The 15,507-nt window shown below is 44.5% G+C and overlaps 1 protein-coding gene across 1 annotated transcript in view; it reads left to right on the forward strand.

Moving 5' to 3' along the window:
• The window catches only part of LOC147112042 (von Willebrand factor A domain-containing protein 3B-like), a 332,584-nt gene that overhangs the window by 74,999 nt on the left and 242,078 nt on the right, over positions 1–15,507 (forward strand). The window contains 5 exon segments of the mRNA XM_085999537.1: positions 2,182–2,315; positions 7,356–7,567; positions 10,549–10,686; positions 11,947–12,004; positions 15,069–15,225. Of these exon segments, the coding sequence (XP_085855663.1) occupies positions 2,182–2,315; positions 7,356–7,567; positions 10,549–10,686; positions 11,947–12,004; positions 15,069–15,225 (699 nt within the window).

Raw genomic sequence — 15,507 nt, forward strand, 5'->3', positions numbered from 1 at the left:
ACCAGCGCCACGGTCATTAAATGCCTCAACAGCCTGTTCTGCCTGTTCGGTATGCCGAGCTACATCCATACGGATAGGGGGGCGTCCTTCATGAGTGAAGAGCTACGCCAGTACATGCTGTCCAGGGGGATCGCCACGAGCCGTACCACCAGCTACAACCCCCGGGGTAACGGCCAAGTGGAGCGGGAGAACGGGACAGTATGGAAAGCAGTCACCCTAGCTCTAAGGACCAAGGGCCTCCCTATCTCCCGCTGGCAGGAAGTCCTCTCGGATGTGCTCCATTCGATACGGTCGCTATTGTGTACGGCCACTAATACCACGCCTCACGAACGAATGTTTGTCTTTCCCCGGAAATCCACCTCAGTCGTATCCATGCCGTCATGGCTCTCCACCCCAGGTCCGGTACTCGTGCGAAGGCATGTGAGGGGCCACAAGACGGACCCTCTCGTGGAGCCAGTACACCTACTCCACGCCAACCCCCAATACGCATATGTCCGGCACGCCGACGGAAGGGAGGACACCGTGTCCATAAAAGACGTCGCCCCAGCCGGCATCGACAACAACCACGGCAATAGCGGCAACGACGATCACAGCAACTCTTACCCACCCACTACTCTTTCATCACCCCCGGAAGAACGCCGACCAATGGCACCCCCACCAACTACCCCTTCAACAACCCTGGCGGCACCCCCGGCAGAGACCCAGGAGGCTACCGGGGACACCCAGCCGACACCCGCGGCACCGCAACAGCCACGTCGGTCGCAGAGGACTATCAAACCCCCGAACAGACTAAATCTATAGAAGGGGTGAATGTGATGAAATATTTCCATTCATCACTGCCTGTGACTGAGATCGGTTTCAGTGTCATTTCCCTTCCCCCAGACCTCATTGTATTGTGTACTGGAATGTGCTGTATTGTATACTGGAATGTGCTGGAATGTGCTGTGTGTAGGGCTCCGCCCATACCTGGCCCCGTTTGTAAGCTAGCTTCAGTCTAGCCCCAATCTCCAGAAGGACGACATCTCTCTCGCTTACGTGTTTCGTTCTAAGTTAATAAAAGCCTTGTTTTGTTCTGCTACCTTCGAGTCTCGGAATTATTGAGGCACATCAATTGGGAAAGGCGCGTGGCGGTGGGTTGACAGGGGAGGGTCCTGTCCCGCTGTCAAAACAACCCACTTTCCCACCTGACCCACCACCGATCCCGCCCGCTGACCCCCCGGGAAACTCCGGTCAACGTTTCAGGTCGATGACCTTTTGTCAGAACGCTGCATCTGTTTAGCATGTGGGCAGGGAAGGTGGGGTTAGGGTTAGACTATTGGCTGAATACTGTTCCATTACCTGTTCTGTGTTTTATAGCCTGAGCATTGGTCTCATAGAATGTATATTCAATCTAGCTCAAATGATGACATGTGGTTCATTTCAGTAAGCCTGCGTACAGTGGCAAGGCTTCTCTATTCAGTCCCTGGGCTATCATTTATCGAGATATTTTGGTACATGTGTCATGGGCAGGCCTGCTTGCAGGGGTTGTAGGTGTTACCGAACCCAATCAGCATATCTAGTACAGAAGAGAGGAGGGGAGAGCAAACATTAATGATCCTTCCTCCTGAGTTATCACGTCCCACTGTAACGTGAGGATTCATCGTACAAGCTGTTTAGAGGTAGCAGCAAGCAGTCTTGGGACTCAGATCCACAAAGGGCTGCTTGCCAGCTATCATCTTCATTATAACATTTTCAAAAACTGTGCAGTTTATTACCTGCTCTGCTTTGTTTTTCCCTCACTGTGAATTCAACATGTTAATAGGGTAACAAGTGATCTACTTTGGTAACTCATTTGCATCTATCTATTCAAAATTTAAAAAAAAGGTTTGAGTTTAAATATGCAGCACTTGCTCCCTAAAACACTCAAGCTATTTTATTATGATTATTATTTTCTTTTAAGAAATGTCTGTAGAAAAAATAGACTAATTATCATACACAAGTATATGTGAAGGAGAATGGGATAAATGATGTTTTTGAATCTCTAGGATTGTTATTCAAGTAGGTACTTTTGTGTTTAATTGTAACTAATGGCAAATCAAAGTGTTTTTTAAACCCAATCTCTTCATTTCATAATGAATCTGAATTTTCTTCAGCCAACAATGGTCCTTGTTTTGACTAACTGAATTAATTTGAATTCTTCAGAGTGAAGATATCTGCCTATTGAAGAAAGAAATTGAGCAGGGAAAAAAAGATTTGGAGAGGGTAGAAAAGCTCTATGCAGAATGTGTAATGCTGGACTGGTATCATAACAGTGAAGAAACAGGAACAAAGAACAAGTATGTTCATTTGGCTGACCTCGGACTTTTCATCAATTTACCATTCGCGTTTCATATTAAATGTCAAAATCGGTTTCTGTCATTCAAAGTCTGTCAAAACTTTGAACGCGCAGGATAATCAATTTGTTCTCTTGCCGGGCTCATGAATCTGTTCTTCTTCAGTGCTCCATTAAGGCTCCCTTATCCGCAGGGCTCTAATTTGGACAGCTGGCTGGAAAGATTTAGGCTGCAGTATGCTGAAGGGTAGTGGGGTGGCGACAGCAGCTGCAGGCAAGAATGGTCCAGTGACTGAGCGGGAGCTTGCCGGCAGCCAAGAATGGGTATGAGAAGCAGCTGATTAAAGCACAATGGCAGTGGGGATATTTGGCTGTTAAGCAGCTTAAGGCAGTTCAGGCAGTTCAGGCCCTTGCAACAGGAGACCTGCTACTTGGCAGAAAGCTCATGAAGTGGGGTAGAGGAAAATTTAAAAGAAAGCACTAAAATATTAATAATATAAAATCTGAAAACTAATGAGCAAGTAAGTGATCTTAGCTTGGGTTAAATGTATCCTGCTTCAGGAAGAATCACAGAATCACAGAAACCCCACAGTGCAGATAGAGGTCATTTCGGCCCATCGAGCCTGCACCGACACATATCCCACCCGATCCCTGTAACCCCTACACCAACACATATCCCACCCTATCCCCATAACCCCACGTATTTAATCCCCCTAACACTAAGGGTCAATTTATTATAGCCAATCAACCTAACCCGCACATCTTTGGACTGTGGGAGGAAACCGGAGCACCCGGAGAAAACCCACGCAAACACGGGGAGAATGTGCAAACTCCACACAGACAGTCACCCGAGGCCGGATTCGAACCCGGGTCCCTGGCGCTGTGAGGCAACAGTGCTAACCACTATGCCACTGTGCTTAGGAACTTAGGAAGAAACTTAGGAAGAAAAGCAAAATAGTGTCAGACCTGGGGGAAAAAAAAGTACAGAGATTTTGCTCCACGGCTTTATCCCTTGGCTAGAGGTATGATTACAGCGCGACAAGTTTACATAACCAAAACCCAATGGCCCAGAAATTCGGGTCGGGGGCTTCCCGCGGGTGCAAGCCTCCGACCTGCACTTACCTAGCGCGCCGGCCGTTGTGCTGTGGGCCCGCGTGGGATTCCGATCCTGGGCCTCCTCCAACTGCCGGCGCGCAGTGCTTGCGTATCCCAGGGGCGCAGTTAGTTCGAAGTGTCCCCTGGGATCACGTGGGCCACGGAGAGCCAATGGTAGCAGGGAATGCCCATACATAAATTTGACAGGAAGAGCTGTCAAGTCGATGAATACAATTCAGCCCAAAACATCACTAAAACTTCAAATACATTAAAAAAAAATCACATTTTTAAAATAACTATAAAATAACTTTTAAACAATAAATTTTTGAAAAAATTAATTAGTTTCTAACAGGGTTAAAAATAAACTTACCTTTCTTTAAAGTTTTAAAAAATAATAAACCTGCGGAAAAAATGTTTTAATTTAACTTAATTCACCACTTACCTTGTTAAAAGCAGGCCTTGCGACTGCTTTTTACAAGCGTAGCTCCTGGAGACTTACCCTCCCGGAGAAACCTGCAAAAAAAACGGAAGTTCCAGGCGTACGTGCTGCCTCACCGGCGCACGCGTTCGACCTGTGAACCCCTTCTTTCAAGGGAACGGAAGTTCCGGTTTCCCGTGCATGCGCAGTGCATGCACGAAACCGGCACTTTCGTTGGGCGTACTCACCCGTGGGTACCCGAATTTCTGGCCCATTATATATGTGAAAGTACAATGGTGAAAAGTTGACAGAAAAGAATGAAAAACTTGACAACAGGAAGTAAAATTGCGTAGATAAGTAATGGATGCAGGTCTAAGATTTTTAATAAAAGGTAATTGAAGGTTAATAGTCACTCATTTTTTTGGAAGTTTTAAGATCTTTTAAAATGTCATAACTACTGGAGGGAATTCTTGATATACAAATCCATTAGTGATGAAGTGCAATAAGTAATATGACATTTGTGTGTTCTCTACTTGGCATGTCCCCATAGTAAAGAGCTGAGATCAGAACTGAGCAAGGATGGAGTTGAATCTGCAACTCAGCACTGTGTGGCATCACATACTAATGCTCCGACACACTGCATCCTTGGTGCTCTGTTGTGAGACATTTTTACACCATTTCCATTTCTAAACTGAAGTATTTATGAATGGAAAGGAATGTGGAGAGGGTTGTGGAAGAATATAACCCATCCAAGGAAATGGGGCACTGATCATAGAATCATAGAATGGTTACAGCACGGAATAAGGCCATTCGGCCTGTCGAGCCCGTGCCGGCTCTCTGCAAGCGCACTTCAGCTAGACCCACTCCCCCGCCCTTTCCCCGTAGCCCTGCAAATTTCTTTCCTTCAGGTACTTATCCAACTCCCTTTTGAAAGCTGTGATTGAGTCTGCCTCCACCACCCTTTCAGGCAGTGCATTCCAGATCTTAACCACTCGCTGCGTAAAAAAGTTTTTTCTGACATTGCCTTTGGTTCTTTTGCCAATCGCCTTAAATCTGTGTCCTTTGGTTCTCGACCTTTCTGCCAATGGGAACAGTTTCCCTCTATCTACTCTGTCTAGACCCCTCATGATTTTAAACACCTCTATCTAATCTCCTCTCAATCTTCTCTGCTCCAAGGAGAACAACCCCAGCTTCTCCAGTCTATCAATGTAACTGAAGTCGCTCATTCCTGGAATCATTCACGTAAATCTTTTCTGCACCCTCTCTAAGGCCTTCACATCCTTCCTAAAGTGCGGTGCCCAGAATTGGACACAATACTCCAGTTGGGGCTGAACCAGTGTTTTATACAGTTTCATCATAATTTCCACACTTTTGTACTCTATACCATTATTCAGGAAGCCCAAGATCCCGTAAGCCTTTTTAACTGCTTTCTCAACCTGCCCTGCCACCTTCAACGATTTGTGCACACATACCCCCAGGTCTCTCTGTTCGTGCACCCCCTTCAGGATTGTACTATTTCGTTTATATTTCCTCTCCTCATTCTTTCTACCAAAATGTATCACTTTTCTGCGTTAAATTTCATCTGCCACATGTCCGCCCATTTCACCAGCCTGCCTATGTCTTTTTGAAGTCTATCACTATCCTCCTCACTGTTCACTATACTTCCAAGTTTTGTGTCATTTGCAAATTTTGAAATTGTACCCTGTGCACCCAGGTCCAAGTCATTAATATAGATCATAATCAGTGAACTGAAAAAATGATACAAATCATTGGGTGGAACTTCCACCTGCAGCGGGGTTTTAAAACAGCTGATATTGGACCGGTCGCTCTTGTACACCCCGCATTGATTTTATTCTCCATTGAAGTTGCTGTCAGCCGTGGCTCAGTGGTAGCACTCTTGCCCCCGAATAAAATGGTTGTGAGTTCAAGACCCACTCCAAAGACTTGAGTACATAAGCTAGGCTGACACTTCAATGCAGTACTGAGGGAGTGCTGCACTGTCGGAGATACTGGGCTGGATTTTATCAATGGAGGTGAGTAGGAGACGGGACTCCCACTTTTGGGGTTGTAGTCCCGCCTCCATCTTGTGGCCAACCCACTCAATTTTCCCTTGATTGACCTTGTTGAGCCCGCCCAGCGGGCTCAGCAGGCAAATTAAGGGCCATCCGGCAACAGGTGATGTCACAGATTGACATTTCATCTGTCAAGAGCATTTGACAGAAGAAATATCAGCGTTTGACAGCTCTTTGAAGCTGTCAGACACTGACAATCTGTACACTAAGTTAATTCCTTCCTCTCAGGCTGATTTAGAGATCTCTCCAGAACAGAAAGCAGAGGCTGCAGCTTTTGACAGCTCATGGCTATTCTGCTTTCTGTGCCAGTGAGATGAGGGACTTCCGAGACCTGAAGGAAGGAAGCCTGCATTAGTAAGTAAAGGTAAGTAAAACTTATTTAAACACTTTACACACACCAAACACACTTACCTCTGCACTCATGCACCCATCACTCACCTGAGCACCGGACATCTCGAACCCTCCAAGTCCTTCAGCCCAACGGTCTGCCTCGCTAACTTGGCGTGGTTTGGAGCCGTCGGGTAGCCCACACTTCAGGGATAAAAATAGGGATTCGGCTAAAAACTGCCTGTTAACTACCTGTTAACAGGCAGTTAATTGGCACTAATCCCCTTCCCGCCTCGGGGAGGCGGCTCCCAGCACAGTTCAGGTACCCGCCTCCTGGGAAATGGGCATGGAGGCGGGTTGGGGGCAGGATTGGTTTGTGCCCCCCGATTTCACGCTTTTAACACCCCACACGCCTCCATTCCCGCCTTCACAGCCCTGGGAAATTCGAGCTCACTGTCTTTTCGATGTGACAATGAGGTGCATATAAAAGATCTCATTCCGCTTTTCAAAGAAGTGTTCTGGCCAATATTTACTCCTCAGCCAACTCTAAGAGAGATTATCTGGTCATTTATCTCATTGCTGTTTGTGGGACCTTGCTGTGCCAAATTGGCTGCCATGTTTCCTACATTACAACAATGACTACATATCAAAAAATACTGTAAAACATTTTGGGATGTCCTGAGGTTGTGAAAGGCACTATGTAAATGCACATTCTTTCTTCTTTCTTTCTGTATACCTGTTTTGTATGTCCTTTGTTGAAGATATTGAATTATCAAACCTGAAAATCCTCAGGATAGCATGGGTTGAATAATTGTTTTTTTGAAATATGTACAAACATTTGGAGAATTCACGTCATAAAGCGACTGATTTTTAAGGCAACTTCAGTCCAGCATTGTGCAGCATTCACACAGGATTGTAAACTGCAGGCGTGTTGCTGAGGTAAATAGTAATTGCAAAAAGAACTAGTTTGGGGATCAGGTTCATACTTCTCCTGACAGTTCGTTGTTTTCGTTGAGCTAGTAAACAGCATTACGTTGCTAAATGTTCATAACGACATCCAAAATGATGCGTCCACAGTATTTTACATAAGATAGGAAAAAGATTTGAAAAACTGCTGTTTTCATTTGTGCAGTATCGCCGCTGACGTTCCAATCAGGCGTCCAACTTGGAGTGACAATACAGCTCGGGTACATTCTTTAGATGCCAAGGTCCTTGTAAGACCCAAATCAGCTCCGGATTGCACTCCTGCCACACACAGAAACCACAGGGACAGGTACCATGTCTACAGTGCGAATATTGCCAAGAAATCAAAGGAGCTCCAAAGGAAGAAAGTCCTGCACGCTGGTAAGAAAAACTAGCCATAATTCCATAACTCGGTGATATTCCATTTTCATATTCATTTCCATTGCGACTTATAAGACTAATAGTTTTGGGAAATGAATTGCATTTTTGTGTTTGATATATTAGGAGGTGTGGAATTATAGAGAAAAAGCAAAGCAAAAGATTGCTGATTTTAGAAGTCTTGAGGGAATCGCATCACTGCGATTTTCTGGTTTGCAAACCTGAAGCTGCAAACAAATGAGAAATTAGCTTTGCAGGGAAACGTGGGACAATAATTCCAGGCATTAATGTCCTAGCTTTCTGAATTATGATGATATTGAAAGAATTTTCATTACTAAGAGAAATCTGAACTTTTGAATCTTGACTGTTGTTGAAATGTAACCAACAGTACAAAGTTTGTTAGCCTGAATTTGTCGTTGGAACCCTATTCAAAATGTTTAGAGCCTCGTTAAGTGCCTTTTTAACCTGGGATATTACTGTTTTCTTGAACAGTGATAGATTATATGTTATAACACTTGAACAGCAGGCTACCCAATTACATACAATTACATAGAATTCACAGCATAGGAACAGGCCATTCAGCCCAACTGATCTATGCTGGTGCTTATGCTCCACACGAGCCTCCTCCCACCCCTCTTCATCTAACCCTATCAGCATATCCTTCTATTCCTTTCTCCCTCATGAACTTACAGGTATCTAGCTTCTCTGAGTGACAGGATCAATAACAAGGGCCAGCACCTAATAAAAGCACTAAACAGCCATTTAGCCCCTGCAATACCACAGAAGAGACCAAGGCAGATGTTTACATTGCAGGTTTACCATGGGCCTGAATTTTCCGGTTGGAGGCTTCCCGCGGGCGGATGCCTCCGACCGCAATAAAAGTACGCACCTACCTAATGGTCCTGGATCCACGGAGACTTGCGCTCCTGGGCCTGCAGGCGTAAGGCCTGCGTAGAGGCCCATGTAGGCCAAGGACGCAGACGGTTCGCAAGCGCCCCTGGGATCAGGTGGGCCGGCGCAACCAATCAAAAAGGGGGATTCCTATTATGCTTATGGGGATTGCATTTACGTACGGAGTCCCCAAAGGCATAATAGGAATCACCCAAAAAATACATTTTTACAGTACTGAAGTAAAAAAAAATTAATTCAAATCCAATTTAATTAAACAGTTAAAACAAAAATTTAACTTTAAAAAAAATAAATTTAAACATTTTTCAAGGGGCCAAAATTAACACAAACTTATTTTACAGGTTTTTGAATGTTAAAATGATTTAAAAAAATGTTATTTTAATATTTATTTTCACCCTTACGCTGGTAAAAGAAGGCCTTACGCTTGCTTTTACCGGGCGTAAGAGTTTCATGGGCATTTGCTGGGCAAACAGCCCAACTCTCCACCAGCGAAGGTCCATTTCCCGGGGATGTGGAGGACCTGTCAAGAAGATTCTTGACAGATCGCAAATTCCGGGTTTTCGCGCACGCGCATCGCATGCGGTCGCCCGGAACTTGCGGGGCACTTACGTCCGTGTACGCACCGGTCATAGGCCACGGAAAAGCCGGGCCCATGTCACTTGTTGTGCTGCCATCAGCACCATTTATGCTACCAATGATTTCCCAGCAGGAGTCCTCCTATCAGCTCTTTTTGCAGGAAGAGGAGGGCCAGCAGAGGGATGCCGGGCAGTCCAAGCTGCACCAGAGATGTTCTCTGCCTACCCACCAGTAGCCGCACAACCACATTGTCAGAGATGAACATGCCTCACATTGGCAGAGGATTAGTGGAGGTGGACTCTCCTATTACCAAAAGCCATTGGGAACAGCAGAACCATTGTCACAAATAAGATATGTCGATGCCTGATTGTTCTTTGACTTCCACGTTGAAGCCTCATTGCAAAGCAAAGTTGTGGAACAGAAACAGTAAATTGTGCAACAGAAACAATAAATTCGGAACCTGGGGAGGGGGATACTGCTGTGCTACCCCTAGTAGATTTGGATGTCTGGCGTGCTGCTTCATGAGCCCAGTGGTATGTTTAGGTATCATTCTGGTCGAAGCATCAGCCTTGTTATATCTGCACTTAGCTTCTGTAGGCGCTTGACACAAAGGTGTTGCATGCTTTGGCCAATCTGTGACTCTGTCTTTCCCCTTCAAATAAGGGTGGTATAAGTCATTGCCTTAAAATGCAAGGTGATACTAACCCACCAGATAGATGGCACATGGCAAAGTGTCGCCTGTCAACCTGTTTCACAATTACTGCGTGACCATGCCAAGCCTTAATACAGCTGTGTCATTGTATCTCTTGCATATCCATGACTCAATAGGGCACATGGTCAAGATGAACTACACAATAAAAGATTTGCCATGCTGATATTGACGCCAGGACTCCTCTCCAAGATCCCTGCTTCCTCTGCTTTAGTTGTACTCCTGATACACCAGAATGGATAATCAGCACTATGGTGTTCTTTGCATTTAAATACCTAATATTCCAGCAATAAGTAGCTTAACAAGCCTAAGATGCGTCTGCAGTGCTTTGGCATCCGCACGCCACTTCCTCCGAACAGCAATTTGGCAGCATGTGAAAACTAAGTGGGAGCTGTGTTCTACTCTGCATTCCTAATTTTACTGCATTGTAACACACAAATAGAGCAGATGTTTATTGTAAGATCAGCTGTGATTTCTAGGCTATTCAACTATTCAATGTCCATTTATTTAGAATTTTTAATGTGAGATTACATTGTTGATATCATACCACTACCACTTTTGAAGTGATGTGACTGCACAGTGGGGAGTTATTCTTGTTGCTTTGTATTGGGAGTGCGTTATAGTTTGTGCAGAAATAGCACACCCGTTTTAAAGAACTATAACGTATTACTTATAACGAGACCAGAGCAATTCAAAAATGATTGAACTGTTTTGGATATAAAACAACAAAAATGATATTTTGAACTTGCCACATTAACATGAGAGTACAACTGTTTGTTCCTGTTAATAGCTCACACAAAGTCCAGCCTACTTAGGAGTTTGAGTAATGGCGTTAAAATCAATGAGAATCTGCTGGATGAATGGATGCTTCCAGAAAACAAGGAGCTGTTCGTAACTAACTATAACAAGGAATTGAAAGTTCTGAATGGTAAGTTAAGCAGTTTGATTTTCCAAATGAATGGAAATGAATTGACTGTTCACTGCTAACATCAGTACCCTTTGGTATATCTCACTCGCACACTCCTGCAGCTGAGGAGCTGCCACATAGGCATGTAAATACTGTATAGATGCAAATTGGGGCTATAGTGAAAGGTGGGTATTCAATGTATAAATCTAGTGTAATGCACAAATAATGCTCACCCACCAGGATACGTATTAAGAAACTGAGATTTCAGGTAGGTGTTCCTGGTGGGCGAGGCCGTGCGCCAGGATTGTGCATTTGTAAAATTCACCCATTGGGGGCAAAAAAAAATTGGGAGGAGTATAAAACTGGTCATCGGGTCGATTTCACTTGTTTTTAGCCCAGCGAAAGTGAAAATTACCCGCAATGGATCAGCCTTGGGGCTCTTCTCTGTACTGTGTCCAGTGCACGAATAGCTCCTTTGTTTCTTGGCAACCGGATCTGGACACAGTACTCAAGTTGTGGTCTGACCAGCGCATTGTATAGTTTCATCACAACTTCCTCTGATTTATAAGCTGCTGTTTTGGCGATGCAGTTTTAAAATGGGGCCGCGTCGCTGGTGTTAACGAGGTGGCAAAGATACCAACCTCATTTTGAGGCTGTTACCGCCCCGTTAACACCAGGTGAAGGCCCTCAAAATGGACTCCATGCGTATCTAATCACTACTCTTTGACTTATAAGAACATAAGAACATAAGACGTAGGAGCAGGAGTCGGTCATTTGGCCCCTCGAGCCTGCTCCGCCATTCAATAAGATCATGGCTGATCTGATCTTGGCCTCAACTCCACTTCCCTGTCCGCTCCCCATAACCCTGGACTCCCTTACCTTTCAAAAATCTGTCTATCTCCACCTTAAATATATTCAATGACCCAGCCTCCACAGCTCTCTGGCGAAGAGAATTCCAAAGATTCACGACCCTCTGAGAGAAGAAATTCCTCCTCATTTCCGTGGCTTCTCTTCTTTTCATCTGACTGCTACCCTGCACTGTGTTCTTTGGTCCCAACCCTTGGTTTCCCATTGAAAGGAAAACTGTTGGAATAGAATGTATTCCTCCTGAAGCTCAGTGAGTGCCTCTTGTGCCAAAACAAACCAGAGAACCAAAGGTGGAAGGAAACTGAAGGTTGGTCATTCGAGGTCCAGTTTTTGCCGAACGGATTAGTGAAAATCACCATGAAAAGTGCTGCCTTTTTCTTCACACTTTAAAACCTTCCATGCTTTTCTTTACAGGCCTTAGTTTGCCGGAAAGCAAACCTTCACCAAAACAGGCAAGAGGACCGGCTAAAAAGTAAGTGGAAAATAATATCTATTTGCCAAAAAAGCTGCTCTGGAATCATTCTTTTGGCTTTTATTATTCATGGCACAAGTTCTTTTAATGTCAATAATATTTGACTATCGTAATAATAATATCATGTGTATCACTATATCAGGTAACAGGACACTTAAATTATATCTTTTTGCTGCCACCAAATGTACTATGGGGTCCATCTGTCAGTGAGGAAACATTGCATTGCCTTTATTTCAGCATTAGACAACGTCCTCCATCAGGGGTGGGGGGAGGGGGTGCTAATGTTGTGGTTATGTTACTGGGCCAGTAATTCAGAGGCCTGGACTAATAATCCAGAGAACGTGCCTTCAAATGCTGTCTTGGCAATTTGTGAATTTGAATTCAGTATTTTTTTTAAATGTGACTTCAGTCCCCCACCAAAATGGTTGTAATTTAAAGAAAAACTTGCATTTATATAGCTCCTTTCATGACCACCAGAAGTCCCAAAGCGCTTTACAGCCAATGAAGTATTTTTGAAGTGGAGTCACTGTTGTAATGTGGGAAACGCAGCAGCCAGTTTGCACACAGCAAGCTCCCACAAACAGCAATGTGCTAATGACCAGATAATCTGTTTTTGTTATGTTGGTTGAGGGATAAATATTGGGCAGGACACCAGGGACAACTCTCCTGCTCTTCTTTGAAATACAGTAGTGCCATGGGATCTTTTACATCCACTTGAGAAAGTAGACAGGACCTCAGTTTAACATCACATCTCATCTGATCTGAAAGACAGCACTGCACTCCCTCAGCACTGCACTGGAGTGTCACCCTAGATTTTTGTGCTCAAGTTCCATGGAGTGGGACTTGAACCCACGACTTTCTGACTCAGAGGCGAGGGTGCTACCAACTGAGCCACAGCTGACACTTTGAAGTGGCCTGGCAAGCCACTCAGTTGTATCAAACCACGTTGGGGGATGAGCAATAAATGTTGGCCATGGCAGTGATGCCCACATCCTGAGAATTAATTTTTGAAAATCCAGACTTGGGTGAGAGCGAAACTCGAGCAGGATTATACAGCATGCAGGATAAATGTGGCAATTCTTCAGGAGCATATATCATAAATGTTTTGAATGCAGTAATAAAAATAGAAAATATTTGAAATGTATAGTGGACCAGTCAGCATCTGAGATAAAAAGGACAGTACAGCAGTTGTTTACAATACACAATTAACAAATTAGTGCACTCTTGGAGCAGTGGAACTTAAAAGTACGAAAGGGAAATATCCCAACTTTCCCCAACCAGTTCAAGCAAGTTACTTCCATTCTTCCATTCCCACCTCTTCTCAGATTCTGAGTCAACAACAACAACTTGTATTTATATAGCGCCTTTAACGTAGTAAAACATCCCAAGGCGCTTCACAGGAGTATTATAAGACAAAATTTAACACAGAGCCACATGAGGGGATATTAGGGCAGCTGGTCAGGTTTTAAGGAGCGTCTTCAAGGAGGAAAGAGAGGTTGAGAGGCATAGAAGTTTAGGGAGGGAATTCCAGCGCTTAGGGCCTTGACAGCTGAAGGCACGGCCGCCAATGGTTGAGCGATTATAATCGGGGAAGCTCAAGAGGCCAGAATTAGAGGAGCGCAGATATCTCGGAGGTTTTTGGCACTGGAGGAGATTACAGAGATGGGGGTGCTGGGGGTGGCGAGGCCATGGATTCATAGATAAGCCGACATTTTCTAGTCTCCTGAAAATGTCCCTTAGCGTTTCCCTTCTGTTAAGTGCCCAACCTATTCCTTCCCCAGGGAATCACTACCCTTGCTCGTTGCTTTTTATACCTGTCCCAACTCAATGGAAAGCTTGTGTACCTGGTATGGCAACAAACCCTGTGAGGAGTACTGTTCCCTTAATCTGGTTACCTTCTGGAGTGAACACATTGGGGGTCATTTTGACTTTGGGCGATAGTGTAAAACGGGTGATATTGGATCAGCCACCCATTGTACATCTCTCCCCCTATTCATTGACTTCTGTGGAAATGAAAATCAGGAGAGATATATAACAGGCGGCTGATCCGATATTGCCTGTTTTACACTATCGCCCTAAGTCAAAATTAACCCCAATCTTTTATTTTAAAGTCCGGCTGCAGCTTTTCCCTCTGGTCATTTTTACTTGTTTTGCAAACCAAACTGCTTCAGCACTGCTTTTATTTCAACTTCTGTTTTTTAATTAAAATTCCAATTCTAAACTTTCCTCCACAATCTCAGCCAGCTGACATTCTGTTTGTAGTTGCTCTTTTTCAGTTACAAGGGCAGGGGACCAGTGGTGCAGGACTCGGGGAATATTATGGCAGTGGCTCATACACCTTGGCGAGAATGGTGGAGATTACAGAGATGGGGCTGCTGGGGGTGGCGAGGCCATAGATAAGCCGACATTTTCTAGTCTCCTGAAAATGCAGCACGGTGGCATAGTGGTTAGCACTGTTGCCTCACAGCGCCAGGGACCCGGGTTCGAATCTGGCCTTGGGTGACTGTCTGTGTGGAGTTTGCACATTCTCCCCGTGTTTGCGTGGGTTTTCTCCGGGCGCTCCGGTTTCCTCCCACAGTCCAAAGATGTGCGGGTTAGGTTGATTGGCTATGATAAATTGACCCTTAGTGTTAGGGGGGATTAAATACGTGGGGTTACGGGGATAGGGTGGGATATGTGTTGGTGTAGGGGTTACGGGGATCGGGTGGGATATGTGTCGGTGCAGGCTCGATGGGCCGAAAATGGCCTCTATCTGCACTGTGGGGTTTCTGTGATTTCTGTGTGAATGCACAGTGAACTCCTTGTTGCATTTCTCTATAGATCATATCACTTTGGCAATTAACCATTCCTACTAAGAGAAGAACAAGTTGTTAGCAAATACAGGGACATTTTAGTAAAGAATTATTTAACTATACTCTACCTGAGCTAATTTATTATACTAGAGTGGTTCTAAAACTATTTTCATAAGAGATTTGGAGTATTTGAGTATTGAGTATTTTTGAGTGCCTAGCCCTCTCTTTGTGGTTTTAATCTCATGAAGCATTCTTTATTGATATATTTACAGCTCTCTGGATATTTCTTCAGCTCACTGGCTGAAGACAAATAGCTTAATTGCTAAGAGACTCACCATAATGGATGCACTTGCGCCTACTGCTGTTTCTCAAACCGCAAAGTATGTCCCAATCTTGGACAAGCACATTGTATCCAAAGTCTTTGATGAGGTGAGAGCTCTCTTCTCCCTTATCCATGGAATTTCTGAATTGTTGGGGAAAACATGGGGATTATATTCTATGTGGTTGATCTCTCGTGGTGTTCTTCATTCGCATTCCAGGGTCTCGCACATGTGTGTGATACTTAGTTGCTAAGATGGAGTTGTGTTTAATCTGGCCTATTGTTTTAGACTGGTGCTCGGGTATTTCACGTGGGGAAGTGGTTTAAATAGGTAAATAGAGGCAGTTACTGGGAAAGTTTCTGTAGATTAGCAGCTACTTATAAGTCCTGGT

The sequence above is a fragment of the Somniosus microcephalus genome, chromosome 10 (genome assembly GCF_052327205.1).
Source record: "Somniosus microcephalus isolate GS21.2 chromosome 10, FLI_Smic_1.0, whole genome shotgun sequence".
NCBI lineage: Eukaryota > Metazoa > Chordata > Chondrichthyes > Squaliformes > Somniosidae > Somniosus > Somniosus microcephalus.